This window comes from Capricornis sumatraensis, chromosome 4 (assembly GCF_032405125.1).
Source record: "Capricornis sumatraensis isolate serow.1 chromosome 4, serow.2, whole genome shotgun sequence".
NCBI classification, from domain to species: Eukaryota; Metazoa; Chordata; class Mammalia; order Artiodactyla; family Bovidae; genus Capricornis; species Capricornis sumatraensis.
The window spans coordinates 86,510,713-86,534,258 of NC_091072.1; the positions used below are offsets into that span (position 1 = coordinate 86,510,713).

At 33.5% G+C, this 23,546-nt stretch overlaps 1 protein-coding gene across 1 annotated transcript in view; it reads left to right on the forward strand.

The window, feature by feature from the left end:
* The window catches only part of KIF21A (kinesin family member 21A), a 151,836-nt gene that overhangs the window by 95,401 nt on the left and 32,889 nt on the right, over positions 1 to 23,546 (forward strand). Inside the window, exons 12-24 of the mRNA XM_068971448.1 lie at positions 4,385 to 4,423; positions 10,445 to 10,535; positions 12,922 to 13,039; positions 13,377 to 13,565; positions 14,001 to 14,200; positions 15,553 to 15,660; positions 19,017 to 19,085; positions 19,179 to 19,393; positions 19,537 to 19,690; positions 20,198 to 20,392; positions 20,811 to 20,912; positions 21,464 to 21,629; positions 22,103 to 22,123. Of these exons, the coding sequence (XP_068827549.1) occupies positions 4,385 to 4,423; positions 10,445 to 10,535; positions 12,922 to 13,039; positions 13,377 to 13,565; positions 14,001 to 14,200; positions 15,553 to 15,660; positions 19,017 to 19,085; positions 19,179 to 19,393; positions 19,537 to 19,690; positions 20,198 to 20,392; positions 20,811 to 20,912; positions 21,464 to 21,629; positions 22,103 to 22,123 (1,667 nt within the window). The remainder of the gene's footprint in view (positions 1 to 4,384; positions 4,424 to 10,444; positions 10,536 to 12,921; positions 13,040 to 13,376; positions 13,566 to 14,000; positions 14,201 to 15,552; positions 15,661 to 19,016; positions 19,086 to 19,178; positions 19,394 to 19,536; positions 19,691 to 20,197; positions 20,393 to 20,810; positions 20,913 to 21,463; positions 21,630 to 22,102; positions 22,124 to 23,546) is intronic.

The window sequence follows — 23,546 nt, forward strand, 5'->3', positions numbered from 1 at the left end:
TTCTGCTTCCTGTCTAGATTAGTTCAACTAAAGGCTAAATTAATTCATCAGGCTGTCATTTAATGTCATTTGGTCTCTTAAGTATTTTCAACAGGACTTCTAATTTGACTATCTCAAAGTTATTTATGTTATTTCAGACTTTCTGATTCTTCCAACAAGGAGTTACTCAGCTTTTCACCACTGCTCTAAGTTTCCTTTTCCTTGCATCCTGGTAGTATCTCCCTCTGAAATCAACTGGATGCAAAGAGGAGGAAAATTAAAATATAACCACTTGTAATGTGCGAGTGAAGACCTCATGAATTGTGTACATGTTTACATATTTATTCTATGGTGCAGTCAAATTACTTACATAGAATATATTTTAAACATGCTGGTCAAATTAATTTTAAGCATTTTTGGCTAGATATTCCAAAGGGGAATAGGATATCTTATTTGTTAAATAGCTTGTTACAGAAGTGTACTTTTTATAATTATTATTGACATTTAATCTAGTGCAGCTTTGCTCTGTTTATTTAGACATTTATTTTGGCAACCAGACATATCTTCCTTGAATAGTCTGTTGACTAAAGTTGTTAAAGATTCAAACTCTCAGAATTAATTCTGCTGTGTGTCCTTGAGTTAAGCAGGGATTATTAGAATAATTAAGACCAGGAATTGCACATCTATGGTCTTAGGAGCATTGTAATTGCAGTTGCATCCTTGAGATACTAATGTCTTAATAGGTATTGCTCGAGTGGTTGATTATGGCAGCATTAGAAATATATAATGATTAGTTTTTATGTAGGGCACTTAAAACTGTAATAGTGTTCACAGAATTATGAAAACTGGTGTGACTCAACATACTGTGGAAATGAAAATGAGACCTTTGCATACAACTTATCATTTATTTGTAAAATTCAGTTGTGTAGTTGGTCAAAATGTGAAATGGTATGACTTGTTTTTAAAGGTGTAGGTAGTTTGGGTTCATGAACAGTAAGCAAGGATATATTTCTCAAGGTCATGAGCTGATTCTGCTCTTTCCTTTTGAGGTAAATTTAGAGATGTTACCATGGTCACCTGTTGGGTATGAATAATAAATAATAGGGATCTCATTAGAAACCTAGGCTCTTTTGACATTTTTATAGTGATTATAGGTACCATAAATTAATACCTTTGATACAGGTTGTTTTTGTAACAATGCAAAGTTGTAAGCTTTTTGATTGATAAATATTACTATTTTAGTCAGTTTGATAAAACATTTCACTTATCAACAATAACTTTTAGCTGTATGTATATGTAATATAAATTCTTATTTTAAAAATGTTAGTAAGCTCTCATTTTAGCTAATGGGTCTTTTGTTACTGTTGAAACAAAGAGGTCCAGAAATGTTTAGAATGATAGCAGCTTTGCTGAAGTTAATGATTAATCTCTGTAGGAACTCTTTGGAGGCAGTAGGTCCTGTTTAGATGTGTTGATTCTGGTTGAGTTGTCTTACATGCTGTCTATTTATTTATTTATCAAATAGAGCATTGCAAGATTTGGTGCTACCTCAACTTTGCATATACAGTGAGTTCCATTTAAAATTGTTTGCAACTTGGAACTAATTTTTCCCTAGAAATTGTTACAAACGTACAATGTCCAGATTTCCTCACACACATAAAATGATATTTATTCATTTTATAGTATAATACAAGCAATTCAAAAGGGAATAGGAAAAGGAAAGCAGAGTGAAAAACTGAATTTCTGCCTTAGCCAGTCTCTCTTATTCCTACTTACTGACCTCCTGTGTCCCAATGGTGCCTTGATTCGTTCCACCCTTATGAGGTCAGTTCTCATGTCATTCTTCCCTAGCCCAAAGCACTCCCAACTTCAAAATCATCTACTTCTCTCATCTCCTTAAATTCAAAGTTGGAAACAAAGCCATTTAACTAAAGGAACTTATGCCAATGGAAATGACTTATTACTAATAAGATTCCTCTTGGGAGATTTGTAATTTTGAAAGAGAAAGCATTAATCCAACTATTGAAAATGTGGGCAGAAATCTCATGAGGAAAATAAAATTAAATGGTGTTGGGAAGATTTTTTTTTACACCCCTTTTTGGCTGAGACTTTCCAAAACCTATCTGGAGTTTGGCCTTTGGGTTCAGTTTTGCTCAGCTGTCCCAGTTCTCATAGCTGCTTTCATTCCTCCCACTGAATCTGCAAAATTTTTAGAAGCTCCATGTCTTTTAATTTACTTTGTTTTGTGTTGTTAGCATTTGGTTGTAGTTACTACAGGGCCTCTGACACTGTAAGTGTTGGTTGGAAGAATGGTAACTATATCATTTTTAAGTCAGAAGCTATGTTTGTTTTCAAGGAGTATGCCCTAAATCATGTTTTATGTGAACGTTTCACCCTCTTCTGCATCAAAGTTTTTATCTAAACTACAACCAATTGTTAATATGTGTGGTTTAAGGTTGGCTCTTCTGCCTTTCTGTGCTTATTTTCTATTGAACTGTAAAATAATCCAAGTGTAGATAGTAAGCAGGTAAGGAAGAATAATTGAATAGGCAACATTGCCTATTTTTATTATTTGGTTATACAAATGTTAGAATGGTTAGCAAGATTTGTCACAGGTCCCCTACCCCATTTAACTTTGGAAGAAACATAATAATGGAACTAAATGAAATAAAGACTGTACTCCTTTAAATTATGGAGAATTATCAGATTATTAGTTTATATCTCTGCTCCTCTACTGTCTTTTGGAACTATTGATTGCAATTGTTTTTTAAAGAAGCAATTGGGAAGGCATCTAAAGTTTACCTGTTTATTAGCTCTCATCATCCATATGTTTTAATATAGCTCTCTTATGTAAGGTTAACAAAATTTCTTCCTGTTTAAAATAGAAAATTAGGGCTGTGTGCCAGAGAACCATATTCTTTGAGCAATTATAGCTTATTATAGTCAGCATAGCATAAGCCTAAATTAGATTTTTTTCTTTTTTGCTTTTTCTGTGTATATGGATAAATAAAATTTGCCTTTCACACAGTAATCCCCATATTTTGGATATCTAGCTTTAAATGATTTGCATTATATCAATAAAAAAAAATCACTCATTCATCAGACTGCATTATGTTTGTATTTAGTGGTGTCAGGTTGAAACTCTAGAAACTCTAGAGATTTCTTAAGCAATGGCTTTTCTTTCCCTTTTTTAGCCATTATACTGGACATTTTGATCCCTGATGAATATCACTCTGAAATTTTTTTTTCTCAGAAAGATTGCTAGTCTCTTCTTGCAATAGCAGTTTATAAGTTAATTGTGAAAACATTCACAGACCTGCGAATTAAAATCACATTATAAAATTAAAATGAGAAATGCCTTGATGAAATAATGTATTAATAAGACTCCATCTCTTTATTTAAAAACATTGATGATTCTGAAAAGTACTTTTGGAATTGCGAGCAGAAGTGTACTATGTAAAGATTGCTATATGCTTAATCAGAGCCTAGCACATCTATCTATATATTTTTGTCTACATGAGAGACAATGGATATTCAGTACATTCCATTGAGTAAAGATTCCCAGTTCTGTGTATTGAATATTCTTTAAACTTCAAACTTCTAAATACATATTTATAGTTTTTCTCATAGTTTCCTGGTTAAAAAATAATCTTACTAATGAAAAGTACTACATTTCCCATTTTCCTGCTGCCTTTGCCTTAGATATAACCTTTGATAGTCTAGTAATTAATACAGTGATATTAATTTCAGTTAATAAAATTATAATTTTCCACTGATATCATAACAACCATATTCATTTGACCATAATACCATTTCATATATAATTCTGAAATAGAATTTTTAGTGATGTTCATGTGTAGTATATTAAAATTATAAACAAGTTTAAAAATTAGTATCCTAGTATATAGTATTAATGGTATTTTCATATTATGGTATAAAGGCATTACTTTTTGAAGCTCTTTAAATGATGCCATAAAAAAGTCTTTTGTAAAGGTTTAAAAGGAAGATGGTATCATTGAAAGTGAGCTTTCCCCCCCACCCCGCCCCCTTTGGAAGCTGAGAAAATTGATCCATTTCAGGTTAAGAAAAGCTATGGCATCCAAGTACTTGTACTGTTTATCAGCTTTATAAGTTGAGAATGTACATCTTACTGCTGAGTGATTTCAACTGATAGTCTATATACTCTTCTTAGATATAGTGCTGCTTGTTTTTCTACTTACTTTTTATTTATACAAAATGTATTGCCTTTTTACTGTGTATTGTCCTTTGATGATATCTTTTAAAATTTATTTTAAAGTCTTCAAGCTCATGTATCATTTTTACCTTCTTATCACTTTCGCTTTTTACTGTCTGGTTTGTCCTTCATTGGCTTGGCCTTCCAATACTGTGCCTCGTGATTTTGAAGGCTACAGAAACTTGAGGAAAGCAATCGAGAAGAAAGAAGGTTGGAATATTTCCCAGGTTTTTTATTAAAATGTCATTTAAATACTTAGTTGCCATTCACAAGGATATGTGTTGTAGAATTATATTTCAGACTATATTAGCTTGGTGTTCCTAAAAATAATGATGATCTTATAAAATTAACAAAAACATTGAAAATATGAAAATTACTTTTTGAGAAAAAAACCCGCACCAGTTATGTGAGTTAAAATTCAGGCAATTTCATGTGAATTTAATATTGACTATTATAATTTTTGTGACTAAAAATTACCCGAGAACCCCACCATTAGACTTTTAGAACATATCTTTTGGAAACCTGTGAATAGACAGAGATTTGTTAATTTGGTGGGAACTGACATTTTATGGGAGCACATGCTAAGTTATGGGTGGACTCTTTCTCTTCACTTCCTTATTTTATGTATCTTTGTTGGGAAAACAACATTAAAATGGCAACAGGCAAAAGGAAACTGTGGCCTTGCTACAGACAAGATTTATAAGGCATATTTAAGGTTGAATAAGAAAAACAGGTTTTGCTATTTAAATGTATCTAAAGTGAACATCAAAAGCAGGATCTTTTCTTTTTTTTTTTCCCATTTGATATTTGAGCAAAATTTAGAAGCACAGTTCTGAACTCTCAAAATAATAAAAATTTGCAGTTTACTCATTTAGTACTATGATTATTTAACCATGTGTCAAGTACTGTTTTACTTATTAGAAATTCTATTGATTTTACTAAACATCTCCTGATTACATAATCAAAATAATTAACATAAACTGATTTCAAAATAATATTAAATATTTTAGAAGCACCACTTTATAAATTTTCTTACTTAAAATAAGCCTTTTGAGAACTTTTATTTTGCAACAATTAGTTAAGCTAATCTCTTAATTTAAATAGCCAAAACCTTAAAATTATATTTTCTTTAAGTTATTTAATAATCTACATTCCACAATTATATTCTACATATTGTATTCTAGTGAAAGTCGCTCAGTTGTGTCCAACTCTTTGCAATACAGTCCATGGAATTCTCCGGAATACAGGAGTGCCTAGCCTTCTCTAGGGGATCTTCCCAACCCAGGGATCAAACCCGGATCTCCTGCATTGCAGGTGGATTCTTTACCAGCTGAGCCACAAGGGAAGCTTGTATTCTAAAGTTTCTATAATTTATTCTAGAACTTATTTAATATATTCTATAGTTAGAATGAGCTTCCCCAGTGGCTTTGATGGTAAAGCATCTGTCTGCAATGCGGGAGACCCCAGTTCGATCCCTGGTTTGGGAAGATCTCCTGGAGAGTGAAATGGCAACCTGCCGGGGTCCAGCCATTGTGGGTCTAGGGAGATTTGAAGGGGAGACGGAGTAGGCGAGGAAAAAGCTTATTTATTTATTTAATCACAAATGTAATATTAGATTAGGAAGAAATAGTGTAGTAGGAAAATTAAGTGGAGAAAAGACTCTGAATAACTTGGTTTACGTGGAAAGCCAATAAAATCTCAGGACAAGAGATTTGCACCATCTACATTAGGCCACTGGCATCTGTTTGAATATCGCAGAGTGCCCTGCCTTGGGCTCCCTCGCTCATGGATCTTAGAAGCCGGGCCAAGTAAGTAGACATGGCGAGCCTCCACGCCCCAGATGTGAATTCAGCCTGAAATTAGAGTAAAGAGGAGACACGGGGGAAACCAGTCCTTCCAATGACTGGCCCAGCCTCTATTGTCTAGAAAGGCCTTTTATATATGTTTTTGATTGTACATAGAGATCAATGGGTAATACAAAATTATGCAGCGTTAGCAGCCCAGACTCTTATCAAAACCAGGCTTTTTTCTCTGCATACCTAGTTGTATACACAAGTCTTAGGTGATTTACATCATCTTCCAGCCAAAGGGCCAATTAACATTTTACAGCCTTTTTTCTGATAAGGGTTTGTCAACCAGAAGACTTATTTGTGTTGATCTTCCCAAAGTCTGGTGCCACTCTCAGAAAAACACTAAATAAAGTTACATTCTTACATAGCAAAGATACAGCAATTTATAACAAGTAAAAGGAGTACAGTGATTTATAACAAAAGAAAAGTAATTAACTCAAAAGTCTAGTGTTGTTAACATCAAAACTACTATATACCTTTTTCCATATCCCGATTACATTGATTAATATCCTCCCAGGTGCCTAAAAGATAAAGAATATGGAGGACTGGCAGCAATCATTGAGTCAACAGTGAAATCTGTCACCAATATGATATTTAGCTCTTTAGAAAAGGCTCTGTATCTTTAAGATGCTTTAAGCTTTGTGCCTCTCGCGGTTGGGGGGCTGTAAGCAATTCTCAAGCTGTAAAAAGTCCAAGGGAACCTGTTAGGCAAGCTAGAGAGTTATCAGAGGGGGTTTGAACTGAAACATCCCTTTGAAATGCAGAAGACTAAAGCCCTGAGTTAACTTTTTCCAGAGTGTGTCAGAAGAGTGGAAAAGCACAGTACAATAAGGCAGGCAGATTCTGGTTTATGGGGTACATGCTCAGGAAATTCCAGGGGGAACCCTGAGGCCTGACTTGCCTTGCCCATCAGGCCTCTCCGCATGACCTTGTCATGGGTGGGATTCCTCACGCTGGCTCCCGGCAGCAACCCACTCCAGTATTCTTGCCTGGAGAATCCCACAGACAGAGGAGCCTGGTGGGCTACAGTCCATGGGGTGGCAAAGAGTCGGACACTATTGAGCGACTTCACTTTCACTTTCACATAGTTAGAATATAATTCTATCTGTAAGTTATCTTAGGACTCATCTAATTAGTGTATGTTTAGGATATTATGTTTATCATTGGGATTAAATTAGGGCAATAAAATGTGAAAAATTTTCTATTTTGAAAGATCAAAATAAAATGTATAGTTAAAGTAGTGTAATAGAAACATTTTCCCACCTTCAAGTAGTTAAGTCCTTTAAATGTACTTAATGAACAAAGTTTGCTTCTAATATTTATATGATCCCTAATGGATAACAAAAGCAGAATTATTTGGTGTTTTAGGACAAGGCTTCTTAGACATGAATGTGCATGTAGATAACCTGGGGAGTTTGATAATATGAAGATTCTGACTCAATAGGACTGAGGTGGGGCCTGAGATTCTACATATCTTACAAGCTCCTGGATGATGCTGATGCTTCTCTCTCTGTGAACCAAACTTTGAGGCAATGTTCTAGAATACTGGCCTTGGAGTCATGACACCTGGTTTTAAGTCCCCTTGAGTTGATAAACTTCCCCATGGCAAAGTTTCTTTTTTTCATTGTCAACAGAGATGTTGACGTTGGTGGTCAAGATGTCAAAGGTTTTAAGTCACTTGATCACTAGTCTTCCAGATCAAAGATTCTGATTCTATGGCAAGTGAAAACTTACCTATTTTTCATTGCTGCTTAGACAGTTATTTTAGATATAAAATTTTCCCAGTTTATTGAGGAAAGCATGAATATTTGCTGTATATAACCATTAAATATCAAATTGTACTTTAATAGCTGAAGCTTTAAGTGATATAGGGTAAATTAATAACGTAAACTTACTGCTGATTTTTCTGCATCAGAATTGGTGCAAATAGCTTATAATGTATGAATTAATTTCATATGTAAGAGGAAGTAACATTTGTTGAGCTGGACTCTGGTGACTTGGAGGAAGTAGGAGGGTGTGTTAGGTCAAGTATCTGGAACAAGGCTATAAACCTGAATAAAAGGAAATTTGTGCTGGAACCTGAAGTAATGAAGGAACTGATAATAACAAAAGTTGTATGTTGCAACAGTTGCAGATGAAGAGGGAAACTGCATAGAAGAGGGAGTAAGAAATATCTCCATGCACATGCTTTTTTCCTAGCTCTAAGCCTTAGGTCTATCTCAAGTATAGCACTGCTTGACTCAAAGGTGCTGGCCTTTGAGTCAGATGACTGGATGAGGGGGAATTTCTTTCTAAATTTCCATCTTGAAATGCATGATGATGAAAAATCAACATCCTAAGTGATGTATGATAAGCATTCAAGTATATTCAGCATTTTTCTCTAACAAGTGATTTAACAAACTCATGGAACCTTGCTGTAGTTTACTTGGTTCCTCTCCAGGTAATTGATATTCTTGCTAGTAGTTTCTACTCACTCTAAATATGTGCTGTATTCCATGCATCTTTATGCATCTTTTAATTTCTACAGTTTTACTCCAACATAATTAGCATGTGAGACTCAGTCAGGCAAAGGTGCCAGGCAGAGGTGCCAAACAGAGGTGCTCATGCACAGTCATAGGGATGAATATGTTTAATAAATCCTTCGGGTGCATTTATTATGCACATACCATGGGTACTGGGCATGTAATGCTAAGCCAAACAGACATGATCCCTACCCTCACGAGACTTAAACAATCTAGTGGGGAAGATAGAAATTAAAGAAATAACTACCTAAATAAACATAAATTAAGAATTATGAAAATTTTGAAAATTAAGAATTTTCAAAGGAAAAGTATTTATATTCATCTTGTTCTGAGTTCAGAAATGTCTCTGAGAATTGGGAGCTAGAGTTAAACATTACAGATTAATAATAATAGCAGGGCCTACATAAGATTAATTTTTTAGCCTAGAAGCTAAAAGTAAGTCCACGTATTAGGGCAGTTATTTAATGGAGCTGAATATCTGAAAGAAATGATAGCTGTTAAAGACATTCTGATAAAATTTTAAAACTGTTTCTAAGGAAATTTTATTTTAAGAATATTGCTTTATTCAAATATTCTTTTTATTCTTAATGATTTTAAAAAGTTTACTAAAGCACAAGAAGAAAATATTCACATGTAGATTCATTTGAAATTCATTTTCTTAATATTATCTAGCTTGATAAAAATATATGAGTCTGACGAACAGAAGTATAACTTCTGTGCATGATTAATCATGGTTGCTAAACCAAGAAGGGTCAGAGTGATTTTAACTATTTAAAATTTTTTCTTGTTGTGGACTCTTCTTTTTCTCATGGCTACTAGGGCTGAAGTAGTTTAGCTATAACATTATTTGACATCAGTTTGGAGAAGGCAGTGGCAACCCAGTCCAGTACTCTTGCCTGGAAAATCCCATGGAGAGAGGAGCTTGGTAGGCTGCAGTCCATGGGGTCGCTAAGAGTTGGACATGACTGAGCCACTTCACTTTCACTTTTCACTTTCATGCATTGGAGAAGGAAATGGCAACCCACTCCAGTGTTCTTGCCTGGAGAATCCCAGGGACAGGGGAGCCTGGTGAGCTGCCTGTTTATGGGGTCACAGAGAGTCGGACACGACTGAAGCAACTTAGCAGCAGTAGCAGCAGCAGCATGCAGTTAGAGCTGTTGTACTGATACCCGAAAATGAGACTTTTGTTCGGTTGGTGAATCTTGTGGCAGATCCTCGAGTTTCCTTTTAAATCAGTGGTCAGGCTGAATTTCAGACAGTTTTGATGTGTGGAGATCCATTTCTGTGAGAACATTATGAAAAATAGCTCTGTGCTACAGGGATGACCTAGGAGAAAGGAGCCAGTGCTATTACCAGGGGAAATCTGAACACAACGACAGATGCACCTAGTGGAAACAAACCTACTGTGGGCAGATTTATTCTTAAATTTATTAGGACATTGATAAAAATGAAGTTTCTATATCTTTGTATTAAGATGAGAAAAAATTTATATATTTGGATGAGAAAACAAAACTATTTTAAATTTCCATTGAAATTAGTTTGCCTGCATTCTAGCTTATTGAATGTTACTGTGAGTAGCTCTTAGATATCTTATCAGGTGTCATGCTCCAGGGTATAATCTATTCCTCGGTGTTTCTAGAAAATAAGATTTTCTCCAATTATATAAATTCATTACACTATGAGTTGAGTGGCAGTTTCTATTTTCCTCTGAAGCATCAGACATAACTTTGCTCTTTGTTAAATGATGAACTCTTCTCATTTGTTTTCAGAAATAATTGATGGTTTTTAAAAATCTGTAAGGAGAAAAGTGAACAATTTTCCTCTTTAATACTGTATGCTTTTATTTCTTTTTTTTGAAGTGTGGCTGGTAAAGAGGATAATACAGACACTGACCAAGAGAAGAAAGAAGGAAAGAATATTTCAGAAAGAGAAAACATTGAATTAGAAGTTGTAAGTATGAAAGAATGAATCTGGAATTTTGAGTTCCTGGATTAGGTTATTCTTGGTTGCTAATAACTATGCTAACCTGTATGTAGAAAAGAGAATCAGTTATCATGCATCCATTTTAAACTGTTTTCTTGAGGATTTCCTTTCTTCAGAAATGTGAGCTATGAAATGTTAGCAACTTATAGTCTTATGCATTATGAAAACATTTTCTATTGGGATGATAGAGTACTAAGAGATAAAGTACTCTTTAATTTAAAACAAAGTTATTATAAAATAACCTTAAAATTGTGTATTGATTTATTTTAACAAGAAGTGAAGTTTTTATGCTCTTATACTTCATAATCACACAGTCTCTCTTTTTTGTATTTATTCAGTGAGACTTGATTGCAAATTTTAATATGTGAAGTATCATAATAGAGGCGGGGCAAAATTAAATCATACTGCTAGGCACACTCCATAATATTGAGGGAAAAAGAAAAATTCTAACTGATTTTTATTTTTTTGTTTTTTCTTTATTTTATTTTTTTACTGAAATGTGGTTGCTTTACAATGTTGTTCATTTCTGCTGTACAGCAGAGTGAGTTAGTTATATGTATCCATATATCCACTCTTTTTTAGATATCTTTCCCCTGGTGGCTCAGACGGTAAAGCATCTGTATACAATGCGGGAGACCTGGGTTTGATCCCTGAGTCAAGAAGATCCACTGGAGAAGGAAATGGCAATCCACTCCAGTGCTATTGCCTGGAAAACCCCATGGACAGAGGAGCCTGATAGGTTACAGTCTATGGGGTCGCAAAGAGTCGGACACGACTGAGCGACTTCACTTTCACTTTCCCTTTCCCATTTAGGTCACCATAGATCATTAAATAAACTTCCATTTGGTGTACAGTAGGTTCTCATTAGTTATCTGTAGTATATATATATGTCTATCCCTATCTTCCAAATCATCCCACCTCTCCTCAACCTCCTTGGTAACCATACATTTGTTCTCTTCATCTGTGATTCTGTTTCTGCTTTACAAATAAATTCATCTCTATCATTTTTCTAAATTCCATATACATGTATTAATATACTATATTTTTTCTTTCTAACTTACTTCACTCTATATGATAATCTCTAGACCACCCATATCTCTGCAAATGGTACTATTTTGTTCTTTTTTATGATTGAGCAATATTCCATTGTATATATGTACCACTTTTTTTATCCATTCCTCTGCCAATGAACATTTAGATTGTCTCCATGTCCTGGCTATTAGATATAGTGCTACAACGAACAGGGAGCATCTTTTTGAATTATGGTTTTCTCCAGATATATGCTTAGGAGTGGGTTGGTGGGTCATATGATAGCTCTATTGTTAGTTTTTTAAGGAACCTCCATTCTGCTCTCTATAGTGCCTCTACCAGTTTACATTCCCACCAATAGCGTAAGAGAGTTTCCTCTACACCTTCTCCAGCATTATTCTTTGTAGATTTTTTTTTTCGTGATAGCCACTCTGACCAGTGTGAGATTTTGCATTTCTCTTATAATTAGTGAAGCTGGGCATCTTTTCATGTGTTTGTTGACCTTCTGTATGTCTTCTTTGGTGAAATTTCTATTTAAGTCTTCCATCCATTTTTGATTGGATTGTTTGTTTTTCGATATTTATATTTAGCTTCATGAGCTCTTTGTATATTTTGGAGATTAATCTTTGTCAATTGCTTCATTTGCAAATATTTTCTCCCATTCTGAGGGCTGTCTTTTTGTTTATGGTTTCCTTTGCTGTGTAAAAGTTTTTCAGTTTAGTTAGGTTTCATTTGTTTATTTTTGCTTTTGTCTTCATTAGTCTAGACAGTTGATTGAAAAACATCTTGCTGTGATTTATGTCAGAGTGTTTTGCCTATATTTTCCTCTAAGTGTTTTATAGTATCTGGCCTTGCATTTAGGTTTTTAAGCCATTTTGAATTTATATTTGTGTATAGTGACAGAGATGTTCTAATTTCATTCTTTCACATGCTGCAGTCCAGTTTTCCCAGCACCATTTATTGAAGAAACTGTCTTTTCCCCACTGTATGTTCTTGCCTCCTTTGTCATAGATTAAGTGGCTATAAGTGTGTGGGTTTATTTCTGAACTTCCTGTCCTGTTCCATTGATCTATATGTCTGTTTCTATGCCAGTACCATACCGTTTCGATGACTCTAGCTGTGTTGTATAGTCTGAAGTCAGGAAGCCTGATTCTTCCAGCTCTGTTCTTTCTTAAGATTACTTTGGGTATTCGAGGTCTTGTGTGTCCATACAAATTGTAAATTTTTTTTTTCTAATTCTGTTGTGTAGTCTCTCTTAATGAGATAATCAGTTTACTTTGCCAATATTGTGCTATTAATGGACACTTTTTACATCACATTTTAGGAAGAAAGTCAAGAAGTGAGTGATCATGAAGATGAGGAAGAGGAAGAGGAGGAGGAAGAAGATGACATTGAAGGGGGTGAAAGCTCTGATGAATCAGATTCTGAATCAGATGAAAAAGGTATTTGTCCTTTGGTGCAAGCACAAAAATTTATTTTGGGAAATTTTTTAAAACATGACTGAAAATTTTAAGCACTCTCCATCTCATCCTTGTATGCCCTCCAAGACTCATCTTTTATTGTAGTTAGTCATTATGTGACTTCCATTTTTATTTGGAACCAGTGGTATTTCTTGTCTTTGACCAATGTGAGCACTCTTTATCTTGTTGCCACTTTTTTAGTTTTTGGTATATTCAGGATATTTTCCTTACAGCTTCCAAGTGAATACTTGAAGTAGAGATGATTTTCATGCTTTGATTATAGCCTATCCAGTATTTTTATTTTTTTCTTTTATACTAGCCAATTATCAAGCAGACTTAGCAAACATTACTTGTGAAATTGCAATCAAGCAAAAGCTGATTGATGAACTAGAAAATAGCCAGAAAAGACTGCAGACGCTGAAAAAACAGTATGAAGAGAAGCTAATGATGCTACAACATAAAATTCGGGACACACAGCTTGAAAGAGACCAAGTGCTTCAAAACTTAGGTAAGAATTATATTTAATTCAAATTAAAGTTCAGACTAAATTGTCACATTGGATTTTTATCTTATCTTCCTTTCCAGGAAAAAAATTATATTAGAAGTCACATTAAATGCTAATTTATCTGATTATGTTCAATATTACTGTTCATTTTGTTTTTTAATGCTAGTATCTGTCTAGGCTATTTTTTTTTCCCAAAGTTGTGGCTAATTGTTTTAATGCCTTGATTTATGCTGGGAATGTTTTTTAAATTAGAAAGATAAAAATTCAATGGCTGTTAAGTAAGAATCAATATTAAAAGAGAGAGTAATTAAAAGACACCCTGGCCTCCTGAGGTTTGTATTTGGGAAGTAGTTCTTCTCTAAGGTCATGAATTATAAATCTGTAAAATAAATATCTGTATCTCACAAAAACAAATACAAGTATTGTTTGGTCATTTAGGCTCAGTGGAATCTTACTCAGAAGAAAAGGCAAAAAAAGTTAGGTCTGAATATGAAAAGAAACTACAAGCCATGAATAAAGAACTGCAGAGACTTCAGGCAGCTCAGAAAGAGCATGCAAGGTTGCTTAAAAATCAGTCCCAATATGAAAAACAATTGAAGAAATTACAACAGGATGTGATGGAAATGAAGAAAACTAAGGTATTGATTATATTTTCAATTAATGTTTGATGGTAATATTTGTGTCATTTGGGACCAAAAAAAATTATTTTGGTTCTTTGTGTATTCCTTATTCTTTCTGTAACCTAGAAATGATGCATTTCCTTTGGCAGTTAGTAGTTGCTTCCTATAGTTATCCATTATCAGAGTCTTTCTTTGAAATGGCTGAAAATCATGTGGTCAGTAGGAGTTCTCTGACTTTAATGGATATTTATCTTTATTTTGTTAAAACTGTTACACAGATTAGCAAAAGTAAAAATATTTCAAACATGCAAAAAGTCAGAGATAATAACAAGGAACAATATATTCAGTGTCTAGTTTAAGGTATTAAATATTACAGACGTGTGCAAAACCTCCTATATATCCCTTCCTGATCATAGTCTCCTTTCCCTTAGAGGTAACAACTATCTTGAATTTGGTGGTTATTGTTCCCATGCATAAAAAACTGCACGTTTTTTTCCCTTGACCAAAGAGAGTATGTGAATTCTTGTCTGTTATTGTTTTTGTTTTAGAATATATTATTCCTAACATTTTGCCACGAAAATCAACATAGTTTCCTTAAAATAGGAAGTATGGAAATGATCGAAAAAGTAGTTAGGTCATTATGTTGTATAGTTGCTGATGACAGCAAAAATAGCTAAAATAACAAGTGCTTACTATATGCCAGGCACTGTTATAGGCACAGCGTGCATATAAACTGATTGAATTCTCAAAGGAATCCAATCCCATAGAAATATTACCTCCATTTTATACATTAGAAAACCAAAGCCTGGAATGGTTAAATAACTAGTTCAAGGTCACACAACTACTGATAATAAGTTAAATGCCAAAAATTTATTCTAGTAATAAAACATCTGGACAATGAATATAAAAAGCTTATAACAGTAAGTAATTTGATAGAAGCATTAAAATGTTAAAATGGGCTTCCCTGATAGCTCAGAGGGTAAAGTGTCTACCTGCAATGTGGGAGACCTGGGTTCGATCCCTGGCTCAGGAAGATCCCCTGGAGAAGGAAATGGCAACCTACTCCAGTACTCTTGCCTGAAAAATTCTGTGGATGAAGGAGCCTAGTAAGCTACAGTCCATGGGATTCCCAAGAGTCGGACTCGACTGAGCAACTTCACTGGTTCACTGGATTAATATGTTAGAAGTGTTTTCAAAATATAAATACGTTAATCTTACAAAAATAGGAACTGACCATTTAACATGTTGCAAAACTCCACATTTTTTCTGGTTCAATATTCAGAATCCAGAGTATACTTCCATACATATGATTTATTTAATGAATATTGTAAAAGGGTAATCACAGTAGATATATTTACCTAATATTTTAGGTTCGCTTAATGAAACAAATGAAAGAAGAACAAGAAAAAGCCCGATTGACAGAATCTAGAAGAAACAGAGAGATTGCTCAACTGAAAAAGGATCAGCGTAAAAGAGATGTGAGTGGACTCAGTTATGTATAAATACTGTACGTCAATAATATTGTTCAATAAATGAAGACTTTTTTGATAACTTTATGAAAAAGAGGGACAATAAAGCATTTTTATATGAGGCATTTATTATCATATATAGATTATCAGAGAAGGCAATGGCACCCCACTCCAGTACTCTTGCCTGGCAAATCTTATGGGTGGAGGAGCCTGGTAGGCTGCAGTCCATAGGGTCGCTAACGGTCCGACACAACTGAGCGACTTCACTTTCACTTTTCACTTTCATGCATTGGAGAAGGAAATGGCATCCCACTCCAGTGTTCTTGCCTGGAGAATCCCAGGGACGGGGGAGCCTGGTGGGCTGCCATCTATGGGGTCACACAGAGTCAGACACGACTAAAGCAACTTAGCAGCATAGTATGTAGATTATAGTAATTCAATATAAAAGCTTATGAAAAACAGTATAATATTACTAAAAGTTTTACTGGAGGCTTATTTCCTAGATGATCAGATGGAAGAAAGTAGCAAATAATAACTGATTATTTCTGGGGAGACCAAGGAAGTAGTTGTAGTAAAATAGTGATTTTTAAGATGGTTCCAAAGACAGAGATTCTTATGAATGTTCCTTAACTAATAACCAGACTTCACTAGAAGAGACTTTACTAAGGGCTATACAAATGTTTGTGTTCTTTGACCCAAGAATTATGTTTCCATGAACTCAGACTAAGCAAATAATTTAAACCAAGAAAAATTACATTACAGTATGTTAAAATCTTCACTTTAGGTTATTTGTAGTAATGAAAAATGTAAAACCAACTAAGATATGTGACGGTAGGGGTAACAGTTAAATAAATTATAATTCATTCCATTTAATGGTTATTTATTCATCTGTTAACAATTAGGATTTGGAAAGTGCATAGTAAAATGAAAAATGACTATGATTTAACATTAAGTATACAGTAACATTTCATATATGAATGCTTATTTACAATGACAGAAAAATTTAAAAGATGCATATCAATATGCTAAATTCTGTTGTATTAAGATTATAGGTTCTAGTTGATTGGATTTTTTCTTTCCAAATTTTTGACAATACAGTTATTTATGACTTTTTTTTTTTTTAAAAAAGGAGCCATCACCTTCTTTACCACAATATCAATTAGGTTCCATTTTTCTCACCCAACTTTTTCTAAATTCTCCCTAAATAAAACATGAATATACAAGATATTTTAGAAAACAGAAATCTGTTTTGTGAGCTAAAGATGAAATCAGGGAGCTAGAGAATAACTAATGAGATAGAAAAATAAATATGTTAGTCAGATGACTCCCATATTTATAACTATATGTATTTATTAATTTTCCCAAGGTATTAATGTATTTTAATAATCAGCCTATTTTATCATTTTTAATACCTGGTGATTTTAGATCTTGTTTATGTCAGTACATTGTTACTGAAATCAGGTAGAAGCACACTCTAGCATATGGTCTGTTCTTTTTTCCTGCTTTTTAAAAAATGATAAAACTCATATACCATAAAATTAAGTTTTAATTCAAGTATTTAGTATGTTCACAAATTTGTACAACAATCACCATTCCATAACATCTTCATCACTCTAAAAAGAAACCCCAGACCAGTTAGCAATTACTCCCATTCTTCTCTTTCCCTGGCTCCTGACAGCAACTAATCTACTTCCTGCCTATGTATTTGCCTATTCTAGACATTTTATATACATGGAATCATATAATATGTAGCCTTTTTTGTCTGGCTTCTTTCATTTAGTATATTTTGAAGGTTTATCCATATTATAGCATATATCAATAGTACATTTTTTTTTAATGACTATATGTACAGAGCACATTTTGCTAATCCATTCTTAAATTGTTGGGCATTTTGGTTGTTTTGACTTTTAGGCCATTTATTTCATTTTTAATGAAATTTTTGGATGACAGGCATGATTTCCTTACAGTGTATGCTACCTACTTCTTTATTACTAAGTTGGATACAACGATTAAACAACAACAGCATATGGTGTGTAGAGAGATCAGTATTGAACAATTAATTCCCAGGACTGGACTTTTGAATTTTATCCACACATATGATGTCTCTTTTCTGGCTAATGATATAAAAAGCTACCATTTCAGACTTTTTCCTCTCTTTAATTTGTTGCTTTGTGTGCATATTCTACTCCTGTCTAAAGTGTTTCTTGTAATATTTAATTTGAATCCTTAGAGAACCAAATATGTTGTGTGTGTTATACAAAAATTATGAATGAGCTTGAGATTTTATTTTTAATATGAAGAAATTAAATTTAGTAACAAGCTTGAAACTATAGGTTAATTTTAGTTTTGGATAGTTCATTAATTTAAAAAGATTTATTAGCTTTTCTTCCATGTCTATTATTGTATAGGCAAGGTGTCACAGTGATAAGACAGAGTCCTTTTCTCAATGAATTCCTTCCTGATAAGATAAGAATATATATAAACTTGAGATGAATCATCTGTTTGAATTTGGGATGCACAACATAGAGAGCTATTTGTTACATTACAGAGTTAAAGTCCTAGAAGAGTTGTTTGTGATCAAATCCAACTCCAAACTTTGCCCATGATCACAGAGTTAAATAAATGACAGAACCAGAACATGTTTTATTTTTAGTCCAAAATTATTTCCTAAATTATATCCCTATAAAATGGCTTAAAATAATTAATAATCTTCTTTATCATATAGACTATCTAGAAACAAATTGGTAGCCAGTTAATTTTATTGACCAACATAGTATTTCCAAAGTTATTATAAAGTGCTAATACAATTAATATATGTTCTCTCTCTATTTAAGCCAGAGTTTATAATTATTGTATACCTTGTAAGGTACCTCTATTGAAAATATTCTCAACTGTGTTTCTTCCTGTTCATGCCTCAGCCAGCAACCAAAACAAAAATGAGATATTTGTGAAGTGTTTAGGAAGATACTTGCATATAGTAAGCCCTTTATTACTGCTGTGTTGTGTTTAGTCACTCAGTTATGTCTGACTCTTTGTGACCCCATGGACTGTAGCCCACTAGGCTCTTCTGTCCATGGGATTCTCCAGGCAAGAATACTAGAGTGTGTTGCCATGCCCTCTTCCAGAGGATCTTCCTGACCCAAGGATAGAACTTGTGTCTCTTTATGTCTCCTGCAGTGGGAGGTGGGTTCTTTAACTCTAGTGCCACCTGCAAAGTCCATAGTAATGGATGCAAGGTGATTATTAGCTCAGATGCTGCTGAGAATTCTTAGAGCTCTCAGTAAAATGGGACAGTAAAAATGAAGAGGTAAAAAGTATTTTATTTTTCAGTTTACTATTTTAACTTATTCAATATTATTTTATAGCATCAACTTAGACTTCTAGAAGCCCAAAAAAGAAACCAAGAAGTGGTTCTTCGGCGCAAAACAGAAGAGGCAAGTTGACCATTTGGAAGAAACATTCTGGCTTTGAAATAAATGATGTATTTCTGTAGACTGAGAATGAGCCATTTTCCATTGCTATTTCAGGTTACAGCTCTTCGTCGGCAAGTAAGGCCCATGTCAGATAAAGTGGCTGGGAAAGTCACTCGGAAGTTGAGCTCATCTGATATTCCTGTTCAGGACACAGGTTCCAGTGCAGCTGCTGTAGAAACAGATGCGTTAAGGGCTGGAGCCCAGCAAAAAATGAGAATTCCTGTGGCAAGAGTCCAGGCCTTACCTACACCCACAGCAAATGGAACCAGGTAAGCATGTTCTTCTGTTCCTACTGATGTAGTCTTTCCATCACTGGATGTTGGACTTACATGAAAAACAGCTCATCATTTGGCGTCACATAATCAAACAAGCACATAAGTAACTATGTTTGTATGTTTTTATGTGATTATAGAAAAAAATATCAAAGGAAAGGATTGACTGGCCGAGTGTTTACTTCTAGAACAGCTCGCATGAAGTGGCAGCTTCTTGAACGCAGGATCACAGACATCATCATGCAGAAAATGACTATTTCCAATATGGAGTCTGATATGAATAGGCTGCTCAAGGTGTGAAAAGTAGAAAGCAGATATGCTGTCTCTTAGCTGTTTATTTTTGTTTTCTACATTTGTTTGCTGGGTAAATTGAATATTTGCCAAGCTGTGTTTTTTTGGACAGTGGTGATTGCATTGTGTATGAATAGTGAACATCATTTTTTTTTAATTGTAGTAAGAACAAATGCCATGAGCTCTGCCCTCTTAATATACATTTTAAAATGTATAGCACAGTGTTGTCAACTATAAGCACAGTGTTGTAAAGAATTCTATAACTTACTCATCTTATATAACTGAAACTTTATATCCACTGACCAGTAATTCCCCATTTCCTCTTCTTCTCAATCCCTGGTAACCACCATTCTATTTACTGCTTCTATGAGTTTGACTATTTAGATGCTTCCCAGAAGTGGGATCCTGGAGGATTTACCCCTTCTGTAACTCACTTATTTCATTTGGCATAAAGTTCCCAAGATCCAAGATGAACATAATTTCTTAAAGTCTAATCTGTTTTCTCAATAGCAACGGGAAGAACTCACAAAAAGACGAGAGAAACTCTCAAAGAGAAGGGAAAAGATAGTCAAGGAGAATGGAGAAGGTGATAAAAATGTGATTAACATCAATGAAGAGATGGAGTCATTAACTGCTAATATAGATTATATCAATGATAGCATTTCTGATTGTCAAGCCAATATCATGCAGATGGAAGAAGCAAAGGTTTGTAACTAAGAAAAAATGTTTAATGAGAAGTATTTTTATATTTTTGTCATTAAAAGCACTTTGAATTGTTATATGAAGGGATTTTTTAATCTATGATTTAATATAATTCTCAGCTTTTGCATGTATACCCTTCCTGCCTGCTTTCTAGATTTCTCTGCTGATTGTGTGATGTTATTTATCATTAATAAAACATATATATCATTTATTAATCCATCTTGAATTCTTAATTGCTTAAATGTTTTATCTTTTAAACTAGACCTTATGTTTCTTAGAATAGGGATTTTTTTATGCTTTTCTGAGAAATCTCATTAGCTAATCCAATAATATCAAATAAATGCATGAAGCAATAGGGTTTGTCTTCTGTTAAGTACATTCAGCTCAAGGTAATGATACATCATATGCTGGTTTGATGCAGGAAGAAGGAGAAACATTGGATGTCACTGCAGTCATTAATGCTTGCACACTTACAGAAGCCCGATACCTTCTAGATCACTTCCTGTCAATGGGCATCAATAAGGTAAGATCTAACTACGCTATTATTGAAAAACCTAAGCTTTTGTTAATTCATTACGGTTTTGTTTATCTTTTTATAATGACCCTTTCCTTTGTAATAAGGAGGGAGATTATTTTACAATGAAAAGTGTTCCTTTTATCTTTCTCTAGAGTTAAGAAAAGTCAGCAGTATTTACATCAATTCCATTAGCTTCTCATCTATTTTGCTTGTGTATTAGAACAGGTAAACAACTTAGTCATTTCTTTTTTGCTTTAACAAAGGAAAAGGTAAAAGAAAAATCTCTTAGTGTGCAAACAAACTCAGTGTTATAATTTTGATTTAATAATGATTCTTTACAACTCAAAAAGTCAGGAACAAATACAGTTGCACTCTCTTTATCTTAAGCAATTTATGCTTAAATGTTAAAGATGATAATGTTAAAGATGATAATCAAGGTCTATCTAATGTCAAAGTCCGACATCATATGCATTTGCCGTTTGATACAGATCTTCATGTAGTTGATTCTGTTTTGTGTGATCTAAGATACATTTTTTTTCTGGGGGGAAATGTTATAGGGTCTTCAGGCTGCCCAGAAAGAGGCTCAAATTAAAATACTTGAAGGTCGGCTTAAACAAACTGAAATAACCAGTGCTACACAAAACCAGCTCTTATTCCATATGTTGAAAGAGAAAGCAGAATTAAATCCTGAGCTAGATGCTTTACTAGGCCATGCTTTACAAGGTAATTTGGATTAACTTTTAGTTAAATAAATTGCATGGTAACTTTGCTCTTTGAGTATGCTGTACTCTACCTCTTTCCTCTATAGCTTGATTGAATAGATGCTGTATTTACTTATGCTTTTAATAATTATTCCTTTTTTAATTTGCATGTATAAATTTGGGGGATGTAATTATTGTCATTACAGGAAATGATTAGTAACTTAAAAATACTTAGTTAGCATTATTAAGCACATAATTTTTATGAATTAAAAAAGATCAACAATGTTTCTAAGTTCATTGTTTAAATTATTAACCGTTTCGTTACTTCATTCTGTATATCTGTCTTAAAAATAAATGTATAAGTGTTTGCTATGGCATCTATTCTACATATCTTATAAGTGGTACATAATCTTGTTTTATGTGGGAGTTCTTAACATTGGATCTGTTTTGATTGGAGTATTGCTTTTTGTTTCCTTTTTGCTGTTATTTATACAGATCTAGATAGCGTACCATTAGGTAAGTATGTTTAGCTTTCTGTGTACACTACAGCTGCATGAATTACTAATTGTTCATGTACACTAATTGTGGTACATCTTATTTAAAACATTTTTATTGACAGCCAGCTGGTTTTTGCATGATCTTCTTTGAAATGTATCTGTGACCACAAACATACTAAGTCTTTTGTCTTACACATTTCTTGATTTTTAAATTCTTAGATGTTTAAAGAAGTATAGTTTTCTGTTTTATTATTTGAACTTCAGTTTTGGCTCTAGTTTCATAAGCCCCTCTTTCTGTTTCTTGTAGGAAAAAATGGGATATATATTCCTTTTTTAGTTTTTAATCTATCTATGCATTTTTCATTTTACCCTCATAAATATCTTTCTGTGTTATATATCTTTTATATAAAATGTCTTTGGTTTACTTTTGATAGATTCTCAGTTATTCTTAAATTTTATAGAATTAAGTACATATATTTTAATATTTTAAGTTGAATAAAGCTATGCAAAGAATTTTACATGAATGGATTCAAATAATGTTTATAATTAATATGTTCGAGTTAGAAAGAGCTTAAGAGATATTTGAGTATTGAGATTTTCGACCTCTTGCCTCTACAACATTCATGTGAACTATGCTCACCCATGAATAATATCTGAGCTTCTCCTGGCAGATATATATATATATATATATATGAAAGATCAGGAGTATCAGGGTAATTTTATTGCTTGCAATTCTCCTGAATGATTATTTTTGAACAGTTTTTATTTAAAATTATTTCAAAATCTGATCCTAACTTTTTCTTCCTAATCACACAGCTGTCCAAAGTTTTCTAAAATATTTTTCTTGAAGGAGAAGAATGTAGCTAAAAGATGAATGTAATTACCTCTCTGGGTCATTAAACAGTCTATGAATCTGAATTTATTTTAAATGGTAGAATGTTACACAAATAAAATATTTGAGCTGTTTGGTATTATTAGATCTTTCTTAATTTGCCCTGTGTGTTAAATCTCAAAATATTATTTCCTTGAGATCAACTCAGTAATACAGATGTGGACTTTTAACCTGCTCAAGCTATAGCAAAGACAGGTAGAAAAATTTTTGATTATATTAAAGAACCATGTTAAGGCTGCCAAAATTCCTGGAATATAATGAGAATTTTTGCCATTCCATATGTTATTAAGTATATTTCCTCTCCTCTTCCTCTTCACTCTCCATCCTTTTGTTCTTCCCACCCCCTCCTCTGCCTTTTCTTTGATCTTCTTCATCTTAGTGGCTCAACTTGCAGTAATAAGTAAATTCTTATTTAAGTCTATATCTCTTGTAACTTGGAAGAAAAAATCAATGCCCTCTTTGATGTCGTTTTGTGCAGAAAATATTACACTGTTATTTGATGAGTGTTGTTGCTTTTTCACAACTTTCAATTATCTATAGCTTAAAGAAG